Raw genomic sequence first — 11,202 nt, forward strand, 5'->3', positions numbered from 1 at the left:
CGGCGTAGGAGGCTAGAGAAGAGCATGAAGCTGAGGAGGAAGGAGCGCCGCCTGCGCGCAGGCCCAGAAGCGCCCGAGCCCCGGCTGCCGGCGACGCCCCAGAGCGGAAGAGGGAAGTGAAGGCGCCAGGCTGCGGGTTCCTGGTGGGGTACGCTTACCGAGGTAGAGGCAGCAACCGAGAGGAGGCTTCTGCCACCGGTCCGGATCGGGGATGTCGAAGAACACAGTGTCGTCGGCCCGGTTCCGGAAGGTGGATGTGGATGAGTACGACGAGAACAAGTTCGTAGACGAGGAAGACGGGGGCGATGGGCAGGCCGGGCCTGACGAAGGCGAGGTGGACTCCTGCCTGCGGCAATATCCTTGCGTCTGCCGGCCTCCCTTCCCCACCCGCCCCTCTCCCGGGACCCCCTTCGACCCCGGGGCAGGGGCGCGGAGCTGCCCCCAGCGGCCCATGACTTAAGTCTGTCTCTCTGGGGTCCCCCACTCTTGAGAGGGTAAGGGACACTCCCATTTCTAACCGAGTCGCCCCGAGAACCCAGGGTCCCGCCTCGGAAACTTGCCCTTCCCGGCGCGCCTTCCCCGCCCCGATTCCTCAGGTTGCGGCCGGAGTTGCTGCCGCCGGGAACTGGCGGGGCGGGCCGCGCGCTCCCGACGCGGAGGGAGGCATCTGGTGCTGCCCTCTGGCTCTCGGGGGGCGCTTAAGTTGTCCTCCCCAGGACGGTGATTTCCGGAGTCACCTCGGCTCCAGAAATTTGTGATTGGGAGGAGCAGGCTGCTTCTGTTTTGGCGGTTTGGTTTTGGCAGGATTAGGAGAGTTTATTCCTTGCTGGGAGGGATGGGGCGGTTTGCAGAATTGAGGCCCTCTGTCTGTCCTTTTAGCCCCTGGCCCTTTTTTTAAAAAAATCATTATTTAAAAAGAGAAAGGAATTTGGCAAGATAAAGGTTGCAAGATAGAGAATTTGTTAACCGGGGGAAAGGGAGTGTGTACAAAAAACCAACTCCCAAGAAGGAAGCTTGTAGGCTTTTACCTGCTAAGCAGGGGACAATGGAAAGGAGACAGGGATGGCATATGGAGAATCCCTGGAAATATTTAAAATAAACCCCAGTGAATAAAATAGACGATGAATAAAATAGACGATGAGTCATTTGTACAAAGCAGAATCATTTTTGTAATCCTGAAACCGTTTCCATTTCAGTTAAAATGTGGCTGTCAGTTCCTGGTTTTTGTTTTTGCATATTTGAATATTCATAAATTCGAGTGAGCATTTGCATCACATCTTTTTTAGAAAAATGTAAATGTTGGAACAACTCATGCTGTAGTTTTAGAGATTCTCAGTTACTGAATTCACTCAGTTCTAATTATTCTTGAATGTATTCATAAGGTAAGGAAGACTCTTTAAACCCTTTCCTCATCAATGTCCTATTAAAGTATAATGGGGAAATATGAGCGAAAATATTGGTTGTAACTATATCTAGTCTTAAAGGCACCTAAAATACAGCACTAAACATTTATCAGTATACAGATGTTTCTTTGATTTCCACAACTTTCACAGTCAGCTGTTGCTATTTTGCATTATTTAAATACTTAAACGCTTTAGGTCTTAAAAATGAGCCAGTCTGCAGAAGGCGTGCTTTCCTAGAAGTTCGTTAACCCTTGAAAATAACAGCTTACCACCAACTATAGGGGTTTTTTGTTTTGGGGGGTTTTTTTGGTCAGACCTTTTTTTTCTTTTTCTTTTTCAAACATAAGCAGTGAACATTATTCTGTCTGAAAACATTCTTTGTGATGGATAAATGATGTGAACTAACTTTAGGTTGATGGGTGATGACTCTTGACTGGTACTGCTGTATCCATACAATGGATCTGCTTTTTAATCACTTTATCTAAAAATAAAAAGATAATTGTCTCCTCTTCTCTTGTTGGAACCAGAAGAGACAAGCTCTGGGTCAGGCCCTACGGATGGAGGAACAAGTGAACTCTGGTTTTCCTTTTAGGGGAATGACTGTATATTCTGACAGTCTCATTGGCCTTCCGAGTCTCGTACTTGCTAACGCACTGGTGCTTTCAAAGACTAAATTTAATAGGTATGACCTAAAACAGTTTTAATAACCTTTATGAAATATAAGAGAAAATATGCAAAACAAAAATTAAGCTTCTACCTAAATGTCATTGAATTATTACATCTTTTGTAATGCCTCTTTTCATTAATATTGAGAGATTGCTGATGTATATCATTTAGAGTGCTAGAATAATCACCAGCATTTTCTGCCGGCATTCAATTCATACACAGTATAATTCTAGCAAAAGTTTGGTCTTTGTTTTTCCAGTTAGAATCACATAAAAACACCTTTTGGTTGAGGATATGCTGTTTCATTTTGGGACCTAATAATTCTGAGATACATATAATTTTTTTTAAATATTACTGGATAATGTTTGCATATGTGTCTTACTGGAAAATAAAAGGCTATCAAAGTGTTCATTTAGTAATTAGAGCCAGACAAGAACTGGTCTTTGCCTTATTACGTGCTCCTGTGTTTTCAGTATTTTACATTTGATTGACATCATTGAAACCAACATACTGAGTTTTCCAATATTGAACATAGTGACTATAGTAATTTTTCTTTCTGTGTATAAAATCAAGTCTTAAGAATCAATGATAGGGGCGCCTGGGTGGCTCAGTTGGTTAAGCGACTGCCTTCGGCTCAGGTCATGATCCTGGAGTCCCGGGATCGAGTCCCGCATCGGGCTCTCTGCTCGGCAGGGAGTCTGCTTCTCCCTCTGACCTTCCTCCCTCTCATGCTCTCTGTCTCTCATTCTCTCTCTCAAATAAATAAATAAAATCTTTAAAAAAAAAGAATCAATGATACCTGGTAAACAATGCTTTCCTGAGAGCTGCCCTATGCCGCTATCCCCTTAACCTCCATCACAGGAAACATGACAGCCGCCCTCCAGGCAGCTCTGAAAAATCCCCCTATCAACACCAAGAGTCAGGCGGTGAAGGTAAGTCAGACACACAGTGATCTCTGCTGGTATCTTAGCTTTCTTACCAAAATCCTCTGAAGTGTCATGAAAGCAACAAATATTTTAACCATTTATTGTCTTTGACATGGACGAGCTTACTATGTAGTTTGATAGGTAAAAATTTACATATTAAAAATAGCACTCTAATACTGAGTTATGAATATAAGAGAGATCATTTTGGTGTGTTTAATGGAGGCACTCAGGTTGAATTTAAACAAAGGCCTGAAGAATAAACAAAAATTGTACAAAATAAACAAGATTCTATTTGGTTGCTTTTTAGAAATCTTTCTAAATTATGCAAGTATTAAATGTTTATGGAAAACTCAAAGAAGTGAGGGGACAAAAAGGATAATCATCATCCCACTGCCCAGAGATAATCGGTTATTACTTTTTGGTGTTGCTATATGCTTATAGAGCTTTTGTATTAGTTGTGTTTTGTTTTGGGGGGTTTTTGGTTTGTTTGTTTTTTAATAAAAATGGAGTTTTATAACTGGCTTTTTTTTTTTTTTTTTACAATGTGCATGAACATCTTAAGTTTATTTCTATAAGATCTTTGTTTAATGGCTGCGTATACGTATGCTGCAGTTTACATATAACTAATCTCCTTTTGTCGTATATTTAGATTATTGACCTTTTATTGTTGTAAACAGTACTGAAATGAACAATTTTGGGTAAATTGTTAATTTTTTCCTTTGAATGAATTCCTAGAAGTGAATCGCTGGGTTTTAGAATGCACATTTTTTAAGGCTTTTGGTACAAGCGGTATTGCCAAATTGCCCTTCAGAAAAACATGACTAACATTCCCTGCAACAGTCTTTTCGGAAATTCTGGAGAACGTATTTACTAATTATTTAAAATGAAGCCTAGAGCTCTGGACCCATTGTCTGTAGGAGCCCTAAGGATCTCTTTAATTGAATACTAGTAATAATTTAGGTAAATGCATAATAATTATCTAGGCAACAATGAGAGGAAACATTTTCTTTGGTTTTTGAAAGTGGCGAGGGACGTCATTGAAATTTCAACTTTACCACCTTCTGCTTTTATATGGGTGAGTTTTTATCACAGTTTGTGGGTGGGAAGTTATAGCTGTGTTTGTTAAGAATATTTTTCTAAATTGGGTAATTCCATAGTCTTTAAACTGAAGACAACAGTAGGTGGTAGAAACATTCTGTAAACTCCTGATCAGTGGGAATGCCAAAGATACCACTCTTTCTTGAAAAGGCGAAGTGAAATTGTTGAAAGGGTAAATTAAGTGTTCTCTTTGCTTGGCTTCATGGGTGAAAAAATAACTTTGCTCTTGGAACAGCCTTTTATCAAAGGAAAAAAATCATAAGTGAAGATCACTATATCTTATATCTTGACGGTAGATATAAAACTTAAAATAAGTCTTCTTAAAAGCTTATTCTTACTATTTTTGAAGGATGGTTCGGGGTAGAACTGCACTTCATTTTTTCTTTGTCTTCAGGGTTTTTTTGAGGTCAAGAAGTAAAATTTAAATATTGATTTAAGAAAATTGTCAAGTTATCACATCTGTTTGTAAGCAAATCCTTTCAGCTCTCCTTCAGACATGTCAAGAATCTGTCCCCCTCCACTGCTCCCATGCTAGTAGCCAAAGCCAGCCTGTGTTATTGCAGTCCCTTCCAGACTGGTCTCCCAGCTTCTGCCTCGTTCCCTGCCCCCCACCAGCCCCACATCAGCTTGTTCTCAACATGGCAGCCAAAAGGATCCCATTAAAATACAAGTCAGATTATATCACTGTTCTCAAAACCTTCCAACATCTCATTTCTCTTAATGAAAACCAGAGTCGTCACAATGGCCTGTGGGGCTTATGTGGTCTGTCTTCCCACGACCTTTCTGACCTCCTGTCCTACTGTTCCACCATATTGCTCTGGCCCCCAGGGAGCTTCATGTCCTTCAGGTCTTAAATGTCACCTCAGTGTAGCCTTTCTAGAACAACCACTCCACACCCATATGTCTAAATGTTCTTTCTTTATCCCCAGGATCGAGCCGGCAGCATTGTCTTGAAGGTGCTCATCTCTTTTAAAGCAAATGATATTGAAAAGGCAGTTCAATCCCTGGACAAGAATGGTGTGGATCTTCTAATGAAGTATATTTATAAAGGCTTCGAGAGCCCCTCTGACAATAGCAGTGCTGTGTTATTGCAATGGCATGAAAAGGTAAGTTATATTCTCTCACCTAAATAATTATTTTGATTTCTTGGCTGTACATCTTTGTTTTTACAAATAAACGCATGAAAATGAACGTTTAGATTTATGCTTACTAACCTTGATCTTAAGAGATTCTGATTTGCAGCACACATTCAGTGATGAAAACACACACTACAGACATAGTAAAACTCGTCTTGGTCAAGTCACTTGATGGTTCATACACTGTCAAATAAAGAGAGCTAACTTTTATGGACAGGGTAACCAGACCTCCCTGTTTTCCCAAGACGGCCCCAGTTTATGCCTGTTGTCCCAACGTAATTATGACTAGTTCCCTTTCACTCTCCAGTAACAGTTGGAGAATAATGTATATGGTCATCCTATTCAGGAACACTTACCATTTGTCAGTCACTGTACCATTAGTTGATGTTTCATTAGGCCTCATAATGACCCTATGAGGTATATAAACATCTTTATCATCCTCAATTTAGAGATGAAGAGCCTACTTAAAAACCTAAGCAACCTGGTTCCTGTCCAGTCTCAGGATCATAGCAGACATTGGTGGAGCACTTACTGTATTCCAAGCACTCTCCCAAGCACTTTATAAATATTAACTCCTTTAATCCTCATAAAAATACCAGGAGGAGAAGCTTGCTATCATTCCTCTTTTGGTGGATGGGGAAACTGAGGCCCACGTTAAGTCTTCATTGCTTCCTAACATCAGTCACCAGTTTTTGCCAGTCTTGTCTGCTAAATAATTCTCCAGCCATGCACACAGATACCCTTCTGATGGCGGCTCTTTGCAGCCTCTCTCCCAGTCTGTTGCTGTAACTTGCAACACAGGCCACCAGCTACCAGTTCTGTCTCCCTCGAATCTGTTCTCCACCCAATCACCAGAATGCTCTCTTAAATCCAGATCTACCATGTCAGTCACCTGCAGAATGAAGCCCAAGTTCCCAAGTCTAGCCCCTCCTCTTCTACGTTGTTCTTCCCCCCGTGCTCCAGCAGTGAGCAGCGTAATAGTATGCTTTCCCAGAATACACTGTACTGTTCCACACCTCTTGACCTTTGCACAGGATTTTCTGTCTGCCTGAGTGCCTCCTCACCCCAGTGCGCACCTCTGTCATTGCATACATTATATTAACATGCTCTCCTTATATATTTGCCCCTTCCCGGTAGACCAGAAGGTGCTATATCCCTGGCATCTAGCACGGTACCCAGTACACAAAAGTATTCAGTAAGTAAGCCGGAGCTTTCAATTCCTGATAATGTACTCAGGACTTGCAGGTTTTGAAGGTAAAGTCAAAATTAAAGTTTCTGGTTCTTAGCTATCAAATAATAAATTCTTAGCTTGGGGGGAATAAAAAGAATCTGACAAACTGGCTAATCTAAATGGAACTTAGTTGGGTAGTTGATCCCAGTTTGAATTTCTTCCTGACAGTGCTAAGAAGAGAGCAAAATCAAAGTCCTAAATTGACATGTGAGCATCCGTTTTAGGCAAGCTCATGCTGTAAATCCTTAAGAACATCCCATAATGTGAAAACAACATACTAGAACGTCAGCTAGTGTCTCACTGGCATGTGGGTGCATGAGGCAGGGACTCCGAAGGTGGTATGGGTCGCTGTGTCCCCAGTATCGAGAGCAGTGCCTGGCGCATGATCGGTGTTCAAGAAATGTTTATGAAAATTAATGAATCCAAAGCCGATAGCTGCACACATTCCTCCTTTAAGAAAAATGTTTTACTTGGTATGAGAATTGACTCTTTATGATTCCGTCAGCATTTACATTTTTGTTCGTTTTTAGGCACTTGCTGCTGGAGGAGTTGGGTCCATTGTTCGAGTCCTGACCGCAAGGAAAACCGTGTAGTCGGCGGGAACTGGACAGCCCGTGGGTGTGGGAGTTGCTGGTACAAAGACCAAAACAACCAAATGCCACCGCTGCCCTTTGGGTAGCGTCTCTTTCTCTCAGCTTTGCCTTCTTGCTTCCTTTTCCATATCCGTAAAGAGCAAAATCACATATCAGTTTTCCTTTCATGAAAATTGGGATAATAGAGAGGAAATGTTTATGAACAGGAGTGTTTCATGCTCTCAAAAACGATTTTGGTGTATACCTGTCTGTATATAGTATAATTTGCCTTCAAGTTTAATTGTGCAATTTTAACCCCTATCGGCTGGTGGGGTTTTGTTTTGTTTTGCATTTTTTTTTTGAAGTGTTTTGTTTTGTTTTTGACTAATAGTGAGGAATTTGTTCAGAATTTGAGGCCAGTTTCCTAACTCCTTCCTAGCCAGGAAATGGTCTTTATAAAAAATATATTTGAGAAACTGGCAGCTATTAACGTTGCAAAACTGGACCATAATTCCCTTATTTAAGCAAAATGTGTTTCTGGAACAAGTGGTGGGTGAACACCACTCCCAAGTTCCAGCTTTGTTTCTGCTTACCTCCAGATCATGTGAGCTTAAGTACGCTTTTTCCTCTCTGCATCCAGTAATCATGGCCTCTCGATTTCTTTGTGGTCTCCAGGGTCCAGAGCAAGGAGTCTTGCTCTACAAAAATGTATCTATGAAATGCCAGAGCCTGTTTGGCATGGGCATAAAACTTTGTTCTAATAATATGACCCAATTTGGGGAAACTACTCCAAATGAGAAAAGACATGGAAACAATGATGAAGTTCAAACTCTGGGCAGCCTCTGAATGAAACGCTGTTTTCTTTAGAAATATAATAGCTGCCTTAGACATTATGAGGTATATAACTAGTGTTTAATATGCCCTATAAATGTCTTCAGTGTTCTTCAGGGTAACTAGGATCTTAAAAGATTTGGTTCAGATCCAGATACATACACATTCTGTATTTTTAGCTCAGTGGTTTTCAAAAAAAGGAAAATGCCACACAGCAAAAAGTGTTTACTTTGTTGGACAAACCAAATCGGTTCTCAAAAAATGACCGGTGCTTATAAAAAGTTATCATTCAGTAACTCCAAAACAAACCACCTGAATGCATATGACCAAGAGGGAAATCAGCTTGTGTTTAGTATTTACATTGGACACCAGTTTCGTAATCACTGTCTTACGTAAAAACTGGTGGAGAAATTCTATAACCTCTTTGCTGTTTTTGATAACTGCTTTTTGTTTTGTAAAAATGATAAAAGTTCGGAAAATAAAATGTCAGTGTTGAATAATTTATTTTTCTAACTCTTATTTTAATACTTACGAACGTGTGGTTAATTAAGAGAGAAGATTCCCTGTTTTCCCAGCAGGTTATGGTACTCTTGACAAGAAGTAATTTGGTACAGAAGGTTTCTAAAACTCCTTTACTCACATATAAAGGAGTGGAGTAAAAGAGAGTCATGGATGAAGGCAGGGCACCACCAGAGCCTTTGGAATGAGTGATTCCATAGCCCTCCGGATGCCAGCTGAGCACCCGAGTATCACTGCCCAGAGACCGAAACTAGAATGTGCCGAGTAGCCTAGCAGCTGTGGTCCGTTACCCCCGGCCCGTACACCCTTTCTCACAGCGCAGCCTCTCTTGTCTCCACACCAGCCCTGATTAGATTCCTGCTTTAAAGCCCTAGAAACCAAACGGGCAATTCAGAGGGCGGTGAGTTAAGAGAAGCAAAACAATAGGTAGTCGAGTAGGTACAGCATAACCCCTTACAAACTTGAAAATGAAAACAAAAGTGATACTGCAATACTTCTTAAGGTCATTTTCATGACTATCATGTTGTTGGAGAAAGTTCTGGAGTTCCATATTTTATAGTCCCCAAAACGGGTGTGTTCGTGATCTGTCAGCCTATCAGCTTCACTAGGAGGGAGTAAAAATATTTAACCCTCAGGGCAACATAGGGACTGACTCAGAGCAGATGCCGGCTGGAGACCCCTGGCTTCCCTGATTCCTCTGGGCTGTGAGCCCCGGCGGTGCCGACCATGCGTGGACCGGCGGGGGCGGTGGGGGTGGGCTGTCAGGATGATGGCAGAAAAAAGATGCAGATGCTAAGGGGCACTTTCGGCACAAAAGCAGTTCCTTCCCTTCCATTCCCTTCTACTTGAATCTCTGGGTTTTTTTGTTTCATTGTAGCCATTTTCGTTTGTTTTGCTCTTACCATTTTTAAAGGGAGGGAAATGGCACACATCCCCTTTCTTGGTCATTAGGTGACCGCACGCACCATGTAGGCGACAGTCACATTTGATAGTAAGTGTGCTGATGTCTTAAGGAAACCCAGCGACATGTATGTGCAATCAATCTGTAGATGGTGCAAATTAACCAAGATTTATTTTTTAAGCGTTTACTCTGTGCCCAAGGATCATGAAGGACGTAATAGAAGAGTAATAGTAATTTAGTAATAACTTCACTTAGAAGAAACAGGTATGAATAATTTTATCCTCTAAATATTTTTGAGCATTTCTTAAAATGCCCGTTGTGTTTAGAGAGTTCATTTCGAAGGAGTCTGTTTAACACTGAGACATCAGTAATCCTGCCTGGGTCCATGTGGCGCAGGGTTACATGAGCTTTATAAAAGAAATGAAACCTAACCCACATAGTTAGAACTCAAATAGCAGGGAACCAAAGGCATAGTACCCCCAGCATACCACGGCTTTTAATTTCCAAAGCAAGATTCTGAGTGAGAGAGTAAGTGGATTAAAACACAAAAGCCACCCTCTATTGAGTACTTAGGATGTGTCCAACCCCTTGTATATTTTATCTTCAGAACTGAAGCTTAGAGAATATATATAAGATCCCATGGTTTGTAGGGGCAAGAGCGAGAATTCCAACCCCTGTCTGCCTGACTCCCAAGGTTATACCACACTTTTCTCTCAAGTCTGGTGCTTGGGGAATACAGATATTTCCAGGACAGGTGAGGACTGGGGCTTTCTCTAGAAATCTCAACCCTGGATGCGCGGGGGCTACCGCTGAAAGGAAAAATCCACTCAGGAGCCCTTCAGAGAGGTGAGGATTGACAGGTGCCGAGGTCAGAAGAAGATTTGAGGAGGTATACCCGGCAGCAAACAGAGCATAGCTCTTTCTTCACTGTGAGTTTTACTTGCCTTTTGATGATTTTTAAAGTTGTGAGGTTAGAGTTCAACACTCATAACATGCCTAACTCCACTAGAAAAGAGAAAAGTGGCTGAGGGCTACTCAAAGCATGTAATTTCTCTGTGTCTTGCTCTTTATGCAGTTTTTTGGTTTTGGGGGTTTTTGGGGGGTTTTTTGGGGGGGGCAGAGGGAGAGGAAGTGAGAGGATCTTAAGCAGGTTGCATGCTCAGCTCAGCGCAGAGCCCGAGGAAAGGCGGGGCTCAATCTCACAACCCTGAGATCATGACGTGAGCCGAAATCGAGTGGGACGCTTAACCAGCTGAGCCACCCACGCACCCCACTCTTCATGCAGTATTTTCAATATGTTCTCTGTTTTCCATGTTTTCACAGATGATGTATTTTAACTAATAAACTTCTATTTTAATTAGTTTTGTCCTAATTCCATTTAGGAAGAACCAGAGCCTCAATCCCTCATTATATTAGCCAAGCTCAATACATGGTTGGTCATAACTAAAAATTATTTGCCTAACTGAATTCCTCAGAGTCACTTTGGTCACCTCCACTGTAATTGGCCGGTGCCCCATTTTGGAGGTACCCCAAATTGGCAGCTTATCTCTGAAGAGGATCCCAGAGTTGCCCTCATACTGATTTCAAAGCCAGTTGAGGGTTAGAGTTTTTGCAGGAGAAATCCTGGGAGATGGGACATCTCTGAGGTAACTCTGGGCTTGAGGAAATCTGAATCAAAATCATAAACCTGTGTGGATAAGGAACCAAGGCACCGCTCACCAGGCTCGATGCCAACAACAGCGACCACCACGTTCTTTGCGCGTGGCCCCACCACACGGGGGTGGGTTCGTATGGGTCTGGAGAAACCCTTAACTGCTGTGTCTACCTGTACCCTTTCTTTTTTTTTTTTTTTTAAAGATTTTATTTATTTATTTGACAGAGAGAGACACAGTGAGAGAGGGAACACAAGCAGGGGGAGT

The 11,202-nt window shown here is 42.0% G+C and overlaps 1 protein-coding gene across 1 annotated transcript; it reads left to right on the forward strand.

The window, feature by feature from the left end:
- The first annotated feature begins 49 nt into the window (after positions 1–49).
- Positions 50–8,363, forward strand: ARPC5 (actin related protein 2/3 complex subunit 5). Its single transcript, XM_006729159.3, has 4 exons — positions 50–354; positions 2,929–3,001; positions 5,023–5,199; positions 6,991–8,363. The coding sequence occupies exons 1-4, from the start codon at positions 212–214 to the stop codon at positions 7,051–7,053; spliced, it is 456 nt and encodes a 151-aa protein (XP_006729222.1). The 5' UTR covers positions 50–211; the 3' UTR covers positions 7,054–8,363.
- Positions 8,364–11,202: the final 2,839 nt, after the last annotated feature.

The sequence above is a fragment of the Leptonychotes weddellii genome, chromosome 6 (assembly GCF_054177405.1).
Source record: "Leptonychotes weddellii isolate Sample4059 chromosome 6, ASM5417740v2, whole genome shotgun sequence".
Taxonomy (NCBI): Eukaryota; Metazoa; Chordata; class Mammalia; order Carnivora; family Phocidae; genus Leptonychotes; species Leptonychotes weddellii.